Here is a 16,846-nt window from a genome sequence, read left to right as displayed (position 1 = left end):
CAACATGCAAACTGCAAGCAATGAAAACCAGAGGCCACCATGGGGTAAAAGATGTACACATTCTCTTTATTACCGTACAATTTTGAGAATAAGAAAAACAGTCTGCATTTGAAATAAAAAGAAAAATAAAACATAGAAAAGTTCCATCAATTTATCAAACTCAACAGATAAAGTTAAAAAGGCATAGTTAAATCAAAAACTGTACAGTAAAAATCAATGACAAAATTCTATTTAAATAATAATAATAATAAAAAAAAATCTAAATAATAAATGTTAATGCTTTCACTATGGCATCCAAAGACCTTGCCAAGAAAGCTATACCTCTACATACTTGATGTGTAGTGTTACTTCATTATTAATGAATGTTTCAAAGGAATTTCTGGCAGACCACATTCAAGAGAAGTCTGAGACGGTTCAAGCTTAAGATAATCAGCCATACTTACTATATTGAACCTTTTACAAAGCTTCAATAACATAAGGTCCTGCAGGTGCTTAATACAGTCAGTACAGAGCTGTCATATGGGATCATCATCTTAGGTTTTGTTTGCTAACAAGAACTAAACAAAGCCAAGACACAGTGACCATGATCTCACTCCTAGACTTAAAGGCAATATTCCAAGCCATCACAGGGCACTGTCTACTAACAAGAGCACTTTTTATACTTCAGTCAAAGGCAATCTCACAAGTTTAAGATATGCTTATCAGACATGAATCCACTGATGACACAAGGGAATTTAAAAAAAAAAAAAAAAAAAGACACGGTTTGAGAGCATTATTAACGTAACATGCAAAATCGTAGGGCCATTTTTTTTTTTTTTTTAAACAAAACAAAACAAAAAAAAAACCAAAAGAACAATCTCTGTACAGGCCAAAAGTAATCATCTTAAGTTAATACACAGAGAAAATACATTAATACATTAATATAATCATATGTAATGGTTTGACTGGAATGCCTGGGTTCCAGTCAGGTCTCAGCCTGACAAAATAAGTTTGGTCAGTTAATTACAAGGTCAAACCCTACAGAGACACATGCATTAAAAGTGATACACTCTCTAGCAAGGACCCTTGCAATAATGTATGAAAAATAAAGCAAATCAAATTGAAGCCACAGCACATGCGACAAATCCCACAAATCAATGACTGTTTTCTGTTCGCGGTTCATCCAAAATAATCAATTAATGCACGAGTGTGGGGGAGTTCCACAGTCACTGGAGAATCCAACAGTAACATAAATTACCCTCTGTGTTTTCTTAATTGCTCATACAAGTATATCCAGTGTGCATGAAAAAATAAAACTATAAATTCAACAGTCAACAGTTCCACAGAGACAAATAGTCCAAAAGATTTTCACCCCAAAGTAAACAAATGATAATTACTCCCAGTTTTACTCTTACTGGAGAGATCTGTGAATGTGAATAAATTGTCAGTCAGTCTTCTTATCCCCCCCAACCCAATATGGAAATCCCCAGGCTGATCAAGCCTCGGCTCATAAACAACGGCAGCTCCAGTCCTGACTTCCCCACAAGGAGCGTTCACTATCTAACAGACTCTGGATTCGACCCTGGACAGTTTAACGAAGGCTGGCATTGTTACGGTTAATATGAACAAAAATCACAACAGGCTGGACTGAGCTGTGGCGAGTAAGCAGGCGTTTGTAGCCACAATGGAAAAAGTAGTTAGAGAGCGACATGAGGACAGTAGATGACAGTAGGCATGTCTGTATGTGACTAAAACTTGGTTGTCATAAATAAAAATGTATACTGTACATACATGAGTTAGTTTGTGGGGTAACCTCTATGGGAGATTGGGGGACACAGTATCAAGGGTGTAGCGCGTGGTGGTCCTCTGAGGGAGGTGGGCACTGGTGCTGTGCTGCTGCAGACCCTGCGGCTCCGCTCAGCCTGGCCTCTGCAGAGGAAACAGCCGTGTTAGTTGAAATGCAACACGTCACCGCTTGAGAAACCTGTGGCCACGGATCACCAAACACCTGATGGGTGTCAACATGTGTACCGCAAACATCAGGCCAACTCAATCTACACAAGTAGTGCAAGATAAATGCAGGTAATATTTCTACACTCACAGGACTCAGCAGAAAATTTGAAATATATCAATAAAATAAAATCAAATACAAGACAGTGTCACCATAACAATACAACAAAACAGCCCCAAAAACTTCAGGTGATTTCATTTGTTTTATAACCTTTTTTCAGTAGTTTTGTAGCAGTTTCACTGACAGTTTTTTTGCCATTTATTTTTTAAAAAAGGTAAATTTTGTGGTCACTTTATGGTGATTTTTTGTCAATTCAATTTAAATTGATATTTTTTTTTTTCCCTGAAAGAATTCAAGTGAATTTGCTTGGGTTTCAAGGTGTTCTCAAAACTCAAGAACAGTTCTACTGATGAAAACTCATTTTCATGAGGCAGGCAGCCGGCCTGGCTTACATAACTAATCCAGTTGCATGCATTACAAAGCACCAGCCAAACTCCAGGTGCTGGTGGTCAAAGTTATCACTGACAGAAACATCAGTAATGGTCACCCACCACACGGGCCAGTAGAGACAGTAGAGACAAGGCCAGTTGGACACCTCAAATATATACAGACTTCTGCCTTGGCCTGTTTTCAAACTTCAAAATCAAAAAGCAAAATCAAAGTTCAGTTCAATTTATTTAATCCATTTTTATCAGGGACCTTGTACAAAACCCATTAATCTCAAACAATGAGAAGAGATGCTCCTTCATGGAAAACAATATCTCTAAACAGGCTGCTGATTGGCTGCTTATTGTGCTGCTCCACACAATGTAGAACCTGGATAGTTAACCAATGGCTGACTGACCAAACTTATAAAGGCAATGAAGACTGTGAAAAAAAAAAGAAAATGGAAAAACAACACTGAATAAGTGAGTGAACATGGTGTGAAATCTGCTCATATTTTTGAATATTTTTGTTTCTAAACATGAAATATATAATTGAAAATAAAAATATTGGGAAACATGTTTCTGGGAAAAAGTTGTATTAATTATTTTGGCAAATAAAATATGCTCTTCACAGGTGAGCTAAAAGCTAACGTCAGACATTGAAAAGAAACTCACAGAACAAATGATGAACGGATTTCTTCATATACCTTCTCCAACAACCCCCACTGACAGAGAATACTGTCGTATGTCTAGCCTAATTTACAGGTTTGTTGGCCTGCTGTGGCCAGGCGGTGAGCTGGTTCTCGGAGCCAAACGGCGCCTTATAGGGGGCAGAAAGTCTTTTGGAAGAGAAGCCAGGACACCGACTTGGCACCATCTGCTTCTAAATGACTTCTCAGCAGCCGGGAGCTGTGCAAGGCCAGGTCTGTTTTTCCTGCAGTGCCGTCTGAAGTCATCTCACTAGAGGCTGATCCATCATACTGTTCAGCCGCTCACCTGGGAGCCTCCCAGACAAATGCAAAGCCCCTCGGAGACGAACCAGGCCTTCAGCCACGATGGGGGCCAAAAGGGGATAGGAGAAGGAGGCTTCCATGGATGTGGGCTTTTAAAAGGCAAACAGCAGTATTCTTGCCCTGGCGCTGCCAACAGATGATGGTTTGTCTTAATTCTCAATAAAAATCATGTTTTCCTCAGAATTCTTTGTCTGAAGCAGCAATTAGACAATAAAACTCCCCATTCAAACCATGAAGTGGTTTTCAATGGATTTACAGCTCTTTGAGGCGCGGCGAGGCGCGTTTTGCTTAAGATTTTACATTTTTGACGCCCCTGAAGATGCTGAATTTTCTAAAAAAAAAAAAAAAAAAAAAAAGAAAAGAAAAAGAGGAGGCACCACCACCACCGTGACCATGGCAAGCAGAGCTTAATGGCAACTACGTTTTTAACAAATGTCAGGCCCATACGCTGGCAAACAGATGCATGGGTTTGAGCCTGGAGACACGAGAAGCAGCACTCGCAGCTTAAACCTTGGGAAAGATGGATTGGCTGTATGAGTGTGCTTGCTGCCTGTGGTTTACCCTTCCTTTGACCATGGCAACGCTCCAATGCACTCCTCTCTCAACAGCTACTTATAAAATACCTGGGTTTACATTCCTCACCAGGACATATATATGTACAGAGGTGCTCAGCAGGAATTTCAAATAAGAAGATTAATCCCTGTATGGCTCTGTTCAGTAGGTGGGCAGTGTCTTATCCGTCCACTGGGGCCTATGATCTTAAAAAATGTTTGCCAAACATAACATACCCCATAGGTAAAATATTTATGGAGTATGTCTTATTTGGACTGACTGCAGTGTCTATGCTACAATGCAGACTCAAAAGACCATAACAGGAGTCTGCGCAGGGCACTCCACAGTGCGATACGAGCCCAGCGTGCAGAGCACCCCGGGACCGGAGAGCACACCCTGGGATCCTAATGAGAAAATTACGATCTTTGTCAAATGTAATAACTTCCACAAGTGGAAAAGATTGGACTGAGCGGGGTTGACACAATTTATACGACGATATGTGGTGCTCCCGAGGCAACAACCTTACTCCATCTGCCAGGGAGAATGATGTGTGGGTGCGTAAATTCCATCTGTGGTTGATGGTCGTACTTTGCCATCTCATAGAGTTTTACTAATCAAATAAAAAAAAAAATGCTGCAGGACAGTAAATGACTCCTGTGGAAAACTGTTGAAGAACGCTCTTAAAGCCAACAAAAGAAAAAAAAAATATTAAAATGGAGCAAATAAGGGAGATGATGACTTCTTAACTAGGCAACATTTATCAGAAAATGTCACAGTTAAAATTGATGACATCCCCTTTTACTTTGTCATATTTCTGGCAAACCGCTCCATCGCTTGGTTCTTGAAGAGCTATCAAGCAGCGGTGCGTGAGGAAACACTTTCCGATGTGATAAATTCACAGATGGAGAAGAAACATCTGACACGGGAGAGTAATGCTGGATGTTTATGTTGGCTGTTCATTAATAGTGCATCAGGGTGACCGCGGACGTTTTTCAAACCAATCAAATGAGCAGCAAACAAAATGTGTTCCTGTAGCTCTGTGATTTGAAGGCGGCATAGGGCTTAGAGAAATAGAGTGAGATATTTACACACAGGAGATTTTTGATAAACAATCATTAGTGATGTGGATATGATGATGAAGCAGGAGGAGGCAGATAACAGAACAGCTACAAGTTCAGAAAACTGCATCCCTTTAAAGCAGCCTTTAAAACAAGGAAAACACTTGCTATGCTATGACATTATGATATCCCAGATCCCTAGTCTTATATCACAATGTTGAGATAATATCTATATATATTGCCCAGCCCTGGCATTTATATTGTTGGTGTAAAGGGTTTGATTCCTACTAAGGTTAACCCTCGCTGCATGTATTCATACTGTAAGGTGCTAATTTGTTTTTAAAATACTGAAAAGTAATTTCTACTCAATACTAATTGTAATGAATTATAATGACCAGTAGTGCTGTATCAAAGCTGTACTATTGGATGACTGTGTTCAAAGTCTTAAGAATACCTACATACTTATAGTGTAATATGATGAGACTCACCATGGCGGCTTTTATCTACCCAGGCTCCTGTCTTCAAAGATGGTGATTTCGATCTTGGTAGCATCTAGTTAAGGAACATCTGAAGCAAACCTGGGATCATTTCGCGTTCAAATCAATTTCAATCCAATCTGCAGGGGCATTTTCTTCAAACATTCCCAAACTAGACGTAAGGCAGGAAATAAAAGCTTTTCATATTCAGTCTTAATAGCAGACAGAAACCGATTTCAAGAATATTTCAGTTTCTCAGACCCATTTTTCAGCAGAGGAAATTAATACTGAGAATTCAGATGGTAACAGTTTTAGACGTCTCATCGTCAGACAAGCACGCCTGTCAGGCTTTTCTGGCTTGAAGGGTAGAGCGGCGCAGGTGAGACGTTCCTGTCAATCTCCACGCTTCAGCCCTGAGTGCTCCCATGCCAAAGTCAGCACGGCAGCTTGGCAGCGCTGGAGAAATAAGCCAGATCACTGTGAATCTTATAAAATTATGGCCGAAAGGAGATCGAAGCTCAGCTGTGAACAATTTCAGTCATATTTTGTTATCCCTAATTCCCCATTGCCGCCCAGTTACAATTAATTGGGATGTTGAGTCACCACTGACACACACACACAAACTTGGAAAAGCAGAGATGTTTCTGCACCCGCTGATTTCACGCAGATGCTATGGATTACATACAAACTTTTATCTGGTGTTATTACAGGGTATCCCTACATAGCACTTGGTTTCCTGTAAGCTGCCCAGACTGCTGCTTTCCATTTGCAGGCGGCAGCCTCCCGGAAAAGAGGGAGTGGGTGGGGGGGTGGGGGGAGTCCACTTGGTTTGAGTTTTGATTTTCACATTGGGTCAATGTGAAAGCTTATTGTTTTAATTAGAGGGCCGATGCGATGAGAGTTACCTTTCCCAAACTCGTAACCACAAAGGCTACATTAGTGCAAATTTACTCCATAGATTACAGAAATACAACATCTACTTCCCAGTATAAATGATGTTACCACTGTGCCAATTCTAAAAGCTGCTCTGACTGGTTAACAGCATATGTTGTTAATGAGGTTCCTTCCAATCAGCTAGCTGCTTGTTCAAGTATCCAAAACCACCATGACTTCATTATGTATTGTTTATGGATGATGAAGTTCCAATGTTGGGTATTCACTTCCCGAAGAAAAAAAATACTGGTATGCACGTAAGATAAATTAAAAGGTAAGCTTAGCCTGCAACTGGCATTAAAAAAAATAAATAAATAAATTAAATACACTGACTTCATTATAAACTGATGTAAAACAAAGGAGCAGTACGGTCACTTTTTATGGACCAGGAACAAAGTCAAAGCTAAGTGACAGAAAATGGCAAGCCTAGTTAACTAGCTTGACAAGTGTTGAAGAGGTGGTAAACTAAAATTTGTGATTTTTCACTAAAATGTTTAATAGTTATCATCATCAGGAAAACATCATGAAACTGTGAGAGTCTGAAGTCCTTTCTGTGCAGAAAGAGGCCTATCAATCATTTCTCTTCACTCAAACTCAAACCAGGCGGAGGTCCAATCAATTCAAGACTTCAGTTTTTATTCGTTTTTATCGCCATATTAAATGGGTTTACCGTCCCTTTCAGCATCACGGTACCACCACATCCGAATACTGAGCACTGATGAGCCACCAAAAACTGGGAAAAAAAACACACTTCTCATATTAGAATTCCAGAGAACACGTTTCCTAGCTCAATTAAAATCATTGCACTGAATTTTTTATGCATCAACATGGTGCTGGGCCTGACTCACTGATTCACATCATCACTCATGCGATGTCATGTTTTTTACAGTAGCTCCATCCAACATCTCCTGCATCTTCCTCCTCCACCAGGTTTGAAACACACACGTTGAAATTTTAACTCATCTCCTTAGCTCTTACGTCTCAACCATCATTCCGAGAATATATGTTCAATTTTTCAAGGGACTACGATTCTGCCAACTCACCTCATTACTGGTGGCTGCTTGTAATATTGATGATCTAAAAAATTCAGTTTATTCTCGACCAAGACACCTTTGCAAAAGATCAACAGTGGCAGCCTTGAAAAACTCCACCTCTACCTGAATGCCCTCACACAAATTTGACAGCGGAGCGAGCGGCGAGAGAACAAAAGCTTCCCCGGCTGCAGCAGACACTGAGGGGGAGGATACGACTCGCAGGCCTCTCTCTATGGGATCGGTGAGCAGGAGGCCTCGTGGGGCGTAGATCTTGTCGTTCTGCTCCTGGATGTACTTTGCAATCTTCTTCAAAACCTGAAAGGGCACAGCAACCACACTTTCAAATACATTCCCAATGAATACCAATTCCCCTGGTTCAACTCTTTCACACAGAATGGGTGTGCGTGATTACCACCTTCCTAAGGCCCGCTTCAGTTTTTCATGCAAATTTCTTCGCTTTGCCTTTGCACAAAGCACAGGCAGCCCTGGTGGATGGCTGCATTTTTAAAACATCTAAAAAAAATACCCAAAATAAAGTAATAAAAAAGACATAAAAAGAAAAACTGCAAATACAAACTGTCACAAACCCATGGAAATAATGGTTCGCAAGGCAGTGCTCAAGTGCAAGTTTTTTTTACTTCCCTGCCATTTCAACACTTCTCAAAAATTAGATGACTGTTACATTTGTCCACTGAGACAGTGAACACCATCAAAACAGTGAAAACTACATACATATTTAAGTGCGTACACATTAGGGATGGGAATCCATGAAAAGATACAATTCACAATACTCGGGTGCCGATTCACTGTGTACTGTGGTTCTGTATTTTTTGCAACATAGAAACCGAGCAGCAAAACAAAACACGTGGCGTTTGTTCTGGAGTAACCTTTTCCATGGCTTGGTTCCGTAGTTTGCGCCCGACAGCGCTCGTGTCTAACTCATCTTTACCTTCTAAATGATTGAAGCCAAAATGATTTAAAGTGTGAAGGTGTTTTTTTTCTTTCACGCTGTAATTCCTGTGATGACTGGCTTGATTCCCACAAAGCTGCACCAGAACCCTGGAAGTAAATATTTGTTTGAACAGGTCACACCTTCATCGGCCTGCATTCTAAGTGGCAATAATAAAATAAAAATATTTCTAAAATAAGGACAAAGTATTGATTCACGGTCATGGTGGTGATATAAAAATTGTCAAAAAACAAAACAAAACAAAACAAAAATAAAAAAAAAATGACAAGTGAAAATGTGACTTTTTGAAGAGACAGGCGATGTGTGACTGCTTCTCCAATAATCTTCTCATGAAGCCTGAAAGTGAGACTCTTAATGAAAGACGATTTTGTCCAGTAGCTTCACCATTCCTGTTTCCTTTTTGCAACTGGGACATTTTAACACAGATGGACTGATTATTCGAAACAAGGAATTACATGAAATTCCACTGACTCGTGAGATTTGCACTTACAAACCTCTGAAGCGCCGATACTTAACCAATGTTATTTGTTTTTTCGATGGCCGAGACAACTTGGAAGAAAAACATCGTGCGGTATGAGGCTGCCGTGCTTTAGAGTGGCAGCCGTGGAAAATGTTGGTACCTGGCATTGCACAAATCGTTGGCTGTCTGCTAGGCATCCATGGTAAAAACAAGTGGCCAACCCACCACATTCTTGAGCTCAACGGCTGAACAGTAGACTACGTTTTTACTTTCACGACGACCAGTCAATTCAAATCGTATATCTTTACGAGCGCTCATAAAACCCAAACCAAGCCAAACGTTTTTCATCCTGGATCGATCCTGTTCACTAACAGACAAATCTGTTGGAGAGGAAAAGTTACTGACAAATTGATTCATTTACATTCCGTGTGGCGTGGGCCAAAAAAAGGTTCACCAAAGCCCCTTTTGGCCCAATCCAAAACGGACATAAATCAGACACATTTGCAAGCTTTTGTATAGGTGATAAAAATGCTGATTTACAGCCAAGCTACGAGGTTTTCACACAGCAGCAACACGGCTTCTTCTGGTCGTAACACATTTCAGTCATCTCCAATTTAAAGCACAAACTGTTTCAAGTATGTGTGCACCAGTCAAGCCAAGACGCCTCTTCACGTTGTCTAGCTGTATTTGAAATGGTGTGCGAGCTGTATTCAGGCGCAATGCCTCCCACCTTCTCATAGTGAGTCTCCATGCACAGGAAGATGGTGTACGCCGTGAGGCAAGCCAGACAACCCTCCAGGTAAGACTGGCTGCCCAGCTTCTCAGCCTCAGCGTACAGGTTATTCAGAGTCCGTACTGTCTCCTCAAACTGCTGTTTGTCAATCTGAAACACATGTAATCAGAAAGGAAGGTCAGATGGTAAAAGGTGAGGAACGGTCCACATTGCACAAGTTTCAGAGCCAGTGCCATGGCGCAATCAAGACAGTAACTTGTATGCGAGTGCTTTCTTTTCTGTATTCCCAACCCAACTCAACTCAGCTTTATTTATAGAGCACTTTAAAAACAACCACAGCTGAAACAAAGTGCTGTACAAAAATGATAATAAAACAGCAAAACAGAAAGAAAAGAAGAAAGAATAAAAACAATCAAACAAATTAAAACAGAGCAATAAAACAATAGAAAGAATAAAAACAATCAAACAAATTAAAACAGAGCAATAAAACAATAGAAAGAATAAAAACAATCAAACAAATTAAAACAGAGCCAGGTCTGATGCTGGAATTTAAAATCAATGTGCATAAATGATCATAAAACAACAAAACAGTAAAAGCAATAAAACAGTGAAAAGGAATATAAACAATAGAACAAATAAAACAGAGTGACGTCTCATGCTTGGTTAAAAGCCAATGAGTAAAAATGGGTTTTGAGACTGGTTTTAAAGTGAAGAGGCTTGTCTAATGTGCACAGGTAAGTCATTCCAGAGTTTGGGGGCAGCAACAGAAAAAGCTCGATCCCCTCTCAGCATTCGCTTTGACCTCGGTACCTCCAGGAGCAGCTGCTCAGTTGACCTGAGGCACCGGGCAGGAGCGTAAGGTTTGAGTAACGCAGAGACGTAGGGCGGGGCGAGGCCATTTAAAGATGTAAAAACAAATAAAAGAATCTTAAAATGAACCCTAAAGTGCACAGGAAGCCATTCTGGACTAACTGGAGACGTGACATTCATACAGTGATACATTCAAATAGAAAAGCTGTATCCTCATTGCCAGATCACTGACCATCTCCAGGTAAATGATTGGGTGAATTTTCTCAGATTTGTAAGTCATCAAGGGAACACTGAGCTTCTTTCCTGATTTGGAGATGCCTCCTGAAATGATCAGAGTGCCTTGGCTGTGTGCTCTGCAAATGTTTTCCCTTATTACCCAGCAGCATGTATAATGGTCTTATACAACACAAACCTCTATTTAACATTAAAACTGCAGAGAGTGTTAGAAAAAATGAAGAAATGCTTCACAGCTCTGACAGCTGATGCAGTCTTCCCTATCTCCCAATTATAAATAGGACTGGCTTACAATCACAATCAACAGTAACAAGCTTTTCCCCAAGAACTCTTCAAATCACAGCCAGCTCCATGGCGGTGGAGAACTCTGCAATCAGATTGGGGTGTCGGCACTAATCTCCATGTTAGTCTCCATGCTGGACCTGCTGATCTCCCAGTTAAACAGAGGGGCTGCAGAAAAGAAGGAGGCAGCAGACCAGACAAGGAGCCAGGCGGGGGCCTCTGAAAATCCTCCAATGTTCTGGTCCTATGTGCCCGAGGAATGCAACAACAAGCTCCAACAGATCAGTGGTCTTAGGCGTGTTTGGTGCCCGCCGTCAAGAGCCTTTGTTCTCCTTCTAATTTTCCAATTCGGAGGCTGCGATTCAAACCACATTTCTCTGCCTGAGCATCTTTCCATTACGTCTGACACAGGCATTTTAGCATTCCAAAAATGTTGCTCCTAGCTAGATGAGTGTGCAAACTCCCAAGACTGAACTGGGCTTGCACATAGACTGTGAAAGAGAATATCCTCCTGCCTGTGACTGTCACTATACATGCTATGACCTTAGGATGTAACCACGGGCCAGAGACACGTCTGTAAATGTGAATAAGGAAAATAGTGGAAACAGGTTAAGAAAACTTGACAGTAAACAATTAATTCAACTGTCTTGGCTGGTTTGGCAAACTAGCTGCCAAATACATTTAAAATATTGAGTGCTTTCCCAGTTCTTTGGCCTGATTCCCCGAAAGTATTAAAACAGAAAAGGGCTACCAAAAATAATAAATCCTAAGGCTCAGATAATCATCTGCAAGAATGTGCTGCTCCAACATGCAGACCCCTGTAGAGGACGATAAGCTACATGGCAAAATCAGATGTTGGAATAAAAAAAAATGTTGGTTGGAGAATATCAGGAATTTTTTCGACATCAAGTTTTGCAAGCATCCTCGCAAAGTGACGCAAATAGCGATCCATAAAAAGAAGCCCACTTAACAGCTTGGCAGAACACTGCAAATCTGATAGACGGGGCTTACAGCAAATAATAAAAAAGATATGTGGGAAGCAATTTTCATAATAGGGGAGTATAGCTGTTACCTCCCATTCTTTATTTGTCAAGTCATTCGGTGTGTGTGTGAATTTGTATGTGCTTTGCATCCTACAGGAAAACAAGAGAGTCAGAGACCACCCAATCAAGGGGGAAGTGCCATTAAACCACCAGTAAGTGGTTAAGTGCTATGAAACAGCTCTTTTCATGTGGTACATGTGTTGCAAAACTGCTGCTTTTTGTCCTGCGAACTCTGAACCGTTCAGCTGGCACTTTCTTTCATGTGGTGTGAAGCCTGTTCGATCTGAGCGACCTGCTCTTCCTTCTTTGGATCATTACTGAAGCCTGCTCTCAAACCAACTTCCATACAAGTTCAAACAAGGACAGAGTCCGCCACCATCCCCTCTGAGATTGTTTTGCAGCAGCAGCAACAGCTACTATTTTTTAGTTTTGATTCCATGTCAACAACAATTTCAATCCCAGTTTTACTTCTAGTGCCACAACCATTCCGATATGCATAGTTTATTATGATACAAGCACCATTACAGCTGTAGGGCTAGTATTTATTTGAACTTTTTGAGGGGAATTAAATTACAATGTTTTGTTAAAGACCCTGGGAAACTGAAATCGAATAGGCTTTATTTTCCCCCTGATGTAACAGTTGATTGTTTTTTAGAAATTCGCCAATGTTTAAAAGAACAAACAGACCATTGACTGGATCTAGACATTTTTTGGAGTTGTGGCTTAAGCGGTAGCTGTGTACATGGACTGGCATTTAGCAGTTTTACCCTGAAAGCCTTAAGTGGCCATATGACACTGGAGCACATCACACGCGTGGATTTGACATTGTTGAAACAATGGGTTTGCTCCATTGGAATGTGTCGCTACAACAGTTTGGACCTGCGGTTTCCGCTCCATTTAAAAATAGAATACCTGGGGACTCAGCTAAGCAAGAACAACAAGGACATGTAGCAACCATTTATTTTTCTGTCCAGTGTGCTGAAAACAACTTGTCTGTTGCTGTCAGCTGAGAGAGAACTCTCTGTGTAAGTGGTTTTCAGGGCCCTTGCCAATATGAAGTGAGCGGTCCATCTATAGTTCCAAAGGCAAACATATCCTGATGAACCAGAGAATGACAGTTTGGAGATCATGAGGTTTTTTTTTTTTTCCAACAGACAAATAGAAACAAGAACTAACCCAAATGGGAAGAAACAGGAAGTGGCACTAGATCCAGTTCTAGTCATCATTTGTGTTTCAACCGACTTCAAGGGAAACTGTAAAGACTGAAGCGGCAACAGAAGTGAAGCGGACATGTCTGTCTGCATCACTGTGTTGTGATCCTAAAGTTTCTTCTTAAAGTTCAAGTTGTTCAATTTACTCAACACTAGACAACAGTGAGAGCGTGACTCTGTCCAGAATATACAGTATTTTCCTGTATTACCTCTTGTTTCTTCATTCCCACAGCTCCCACTGACTCATCCTGTGAACTAATGATTTCAACAGGGTGGCTGTAAATTGTATAGTGGAAAGAAGATCAACAGTGACCATTCTAACACGGAAATCGATCATTTTACTGTAAAAAACACATGTAATATGTCTTAATATAGCTTTCATTGTTTTCTAAATACAAATTAAGGCAGCTTTGTCATCTCCAGTGGCAGTACAATCAGAGACTGCGGACTCATAGTTAAGTGCAACGGTTATTTGCCACTGCCACCTGACGTCAAGTATGTTCTACTTTGCCAGCTTGCCCCCTCTCCTCAGTCAGAGTTTCTCCATTATCATGGCAAGAACACAAGACTAAACCATGGAGGAGCTAAATTTACTGGTTTCAGAATAGCCTGCATTGTGTGACGCCTCTTTACCAGTCACTTTTGTTTACTGTTTGTTGGCGAGCCTCTTTGTCTCTATTGTCTGCACTGTGGTTTCACACCAAGGACCCCATACAAATGTCGGCTACTGCTTGCTGTAGCAGCAATGTTGCACCTCCTGGTCAAAACCCAAAACATCAACATCACTGCACTCCCTGTCTTAAAGATGGTTTTAGAATAGTCAGAGCCCCGATGTGATGGTTATTCGACCTGTCTCAGGTTATTCTGAGCACAGCGACATGGTGCATCTTACCCTGGTCTCCAGCTCGGAGGGAAACTTGGTTTGGAACTGGCAAACGGTGCCGTTGGTATAATCCCTCTGGATGAAGACTTTGGCAGCAATGGCCGCCTGCTGCCTCATGTCCTGCAAGCTGTGAGTCTGAACAAACACAAGGGAAATGAAATAACAAAAACAGGCAAAATGTTAAAAGGTAAGGAGTGTATTTGCATCTGTGGCAGTGAGAGCTACGAGAATAAGCCTAATTGGAATTAGGGTTATTCAAATACTGTTACATATTGTCTATATATTTGTAAAAATAAATTTAAAAAAAGATAACAAAAACCTTCAAAAATGATTTAACCTAACAAACTCAGCAAACTGAATAACTCTTGATTTTTTTTTTTTTTTTTTTTGGTCAAATGTTATGCCGTTGATTTAATACACAATGTTTCTAAGTGCAATACCCATTCGTTTTATGGTATTTCTTTTAGTGTCATATTCATTGGATGTGTGCTTGTTGTCTGTTTTGAATTCTCTTATTAACTGAATTAATCAGTAGAAGCATAAGCAACCACAGATTTCTAAATCTATGGTTTCATCATACAGGAATATAAGTCATAATCTTTATCAATCACAAGCATTTACTAGCCATATTTTAGCAATAAATGTGACTGCAGACACTTACATTGAAGAAATTCCATCAAGATGATTGTTTGGTATAAAGAGAAAAACAGTTCATGGAATAACCAGGACATCTGACCGTTACTTGGAAGTAACCTAACTTCAGTTAACTTAGGTTTTTAACAGTCAAAATAAGTTGAAAACCTGGATATGGTTTATAAATGTTATAGCTGATAAAGTACTGAAAGCCTCCTTCAGCTGCAGATCTGATACTGTATAAAACACATTAGCCCATAGTCAAACATCTTAGTACTACATGACTGTAATTTCTAGTGGATAACACAAAAGACTAGAATTGTCATCAATGATATGATTGCATCAAGAACTGCCTGAACATGATTAAAACTAGTCATATACTGATATCTTTTGCCATTTGGTATTTGTTTCCTCTTCCCTCTGTCTCTAAATTATGTCACATTCAAATACTGGGTCAACTAAACTGTTACAGCGATAAAACCTAAAAACTCCTAAAACCTCGACCTTCAGAAGCTGCTGGTCACACTTGTGTTGTGAGTGTGTGGATGTGCAGCACAAGTTAAATGTCCTCGTTAGTGACTATCAGATGTAGCTGGCTGCTGAGCTCTGCTACTTGCTCCTCATAGCGAGCTGAAGCGTGTAGTTTGGCTCCCAGCTGCTGCTGAGCAGTGAGCTGCCGCTGCCGCATGCCTGCACTGCCTCAGCCACGGAGGATGTACATAACACAAGCAGCCAAGTTACCGAGTTAGCCCACAGGCTAACGCTGGCCAACTTTATTTCATTTTTCCAGAAGAAATGAGGCACACACAGACAACGCACGTACAAATCAGGATAGCAGGAATAACACGCTGCCGGCCCAACAACACACACCCGGCGTTTGAACTGCAGCGTTACAGATAAAAGGTGATGTCGCTGTGGTTAGCTTACCTCTGCCATGTTCAAAAGGCTTCTGTTTTTCTTCCGCTAGCAGCGCCTAGCATGTACTGCGGAGTAATCCTTCCGGGGGGAACAACGTTTTCTTAAGGCTTCGTTCCGGAGGGGTAACGATATTATTACTACATCTTGGAAAGGCGAGAAAACACACATCTATCTATCTATCTATCTATCTATCTATCTATCTATACACAAAAAGAAAGGTAAAATCAACTCGTGACAAAAAGAGGAAATAATTATGAACACAACAAATACAAAATAAAAGTCAGAAGGAACACCGATCCATGTACTGTACTCTGGTTTAGCCTATAAGAGTGTGAAAAGCTTTAGAGCATCAGTTAGTTTAAGGAATATCTCATTCACATGCAACGATTATGTGCGATCAAGTTTTGCTTACAAACGCTTTCATATTACAGATAATATAGGGTGCATTTTAACTAAGGTTTTGGTCTTTTCTCCTTTTCAAAATATATTATGAAAAACAAAATCATAGAGATGGATATTATTGATGAGTATTAGTATTATTTTTAAGTCTATCTTCCAATCTACCCAGACAGCACAAAACAAAAACACTGTGCAAACATCTGGGGTGTGAAAGCCGGTTATAAAGAAACAAGAGCAGTGAGGAAAACTGAGGTGGAGCTTCAGGGTACATACTTGATGAATTAAAGGGAGTAAAAATCCATCCCAAAGACCGTTAAAAACAGGAGACACCTTGAGCCGCCTCATATCCTGCCATAATCTCCATGATACAGTAAACACAGTCAATTGCGCTAATGAAGCTGCTCATTAATGCCTTAAGCAACAAACATTTCTCAGTCAACATGCTTGTCTTACATATGAGCAGTATTGTCTTACTGGCTTATAAAATGTGTAAAGGCAAAATACTTTTAAGAGTTTTCCCTTAAAAGTGTGGAGATTTACTTTTATTTAACTGTGTCTTTTAAATCTGGGTTTATGTCTTCGTAAATTTTATGTAACACACTTGAATGGCCTTGTGTTTGAAAGGTGCCATACAAATAAACCTCCCTCGCCTCTCCTAGCATTACTCATATGAACTTCATAGCAGTAAGGCAAGGATCTATCTAAAACATTAAAGAGTTGTAATAGTTCAAGAAAATTAACATGCGACTTCATGAAGCAAGGTGCTTTGACATTTAAGCAAACACACAC

General features: G+C 40.3%; 1 protein-coding gene across 3 annotated transcripts; it reads right to left on the bottom strand.

Annotated features, from left to right (window-relative positions):
- Nucleotides 1–804: 804 nt before the first annotated feature.
- On the bottom strand, nt 805–15,744 carry LOC115365513 (golgin subfamily A member 7). 3 transcript variants are annotated; one of them, XM_030060558.1, is made up of 6 exons: nt 15,668–15,744; nt 14,117–14,242; nt 9,642–9,794; nt 7,695–7,796; nt 5,527–5,579; nt 805–1,911 (listed from the first exon to the last, which is right to left on the bottom strand). In XM_030060558.1, the coding sequence occupies exons 1-5, from the start codon at nt 15,674–15,676 to the stop codon at nt 5,538–5,540; spliced, it is 432 nt and encodes a 143-aa protein (XP_029916418.1). In that variant the 5' UTR covers nt 15,677–15,744; the 3' UTR covers nt 805–1,911; nt 5,527–5,537. The 3 variants fall into 3 exon arrangements, with proteins under 3 accessions (XP_029916418.1, XP_029916417.1, XP_029916419.1); XM_030060557.1 differs by having other exon boundaries at nt 805–1,908; XM_030060559.1 differs by lacking the exon at nt 805–1,911 and adding an exon at nt 2,354–3,554.
- Between the last annotated feature and the right edge of the window lie 1,102 nt (nt 15,745–16,846).

Source organism: Myripristis murdjan, chromosome 9, assembly GCF_902150065.1.
Source record: "Myripristis murdjan chromosome 9, fMyrMur1.1, whole genome shotgun sequence".
Lineage (NCBI taxonomy): Eukaryota > Metazoa > Chordata > Actinopteri > Holocentriformes > Holocentridae > Myripristis > Myripristis murdjan.
The sequence above is the reverse complement of the archived record's forward strand: the minus strand, read 5'-3'. Positions and strand labels throughout refer to the sequence as shown.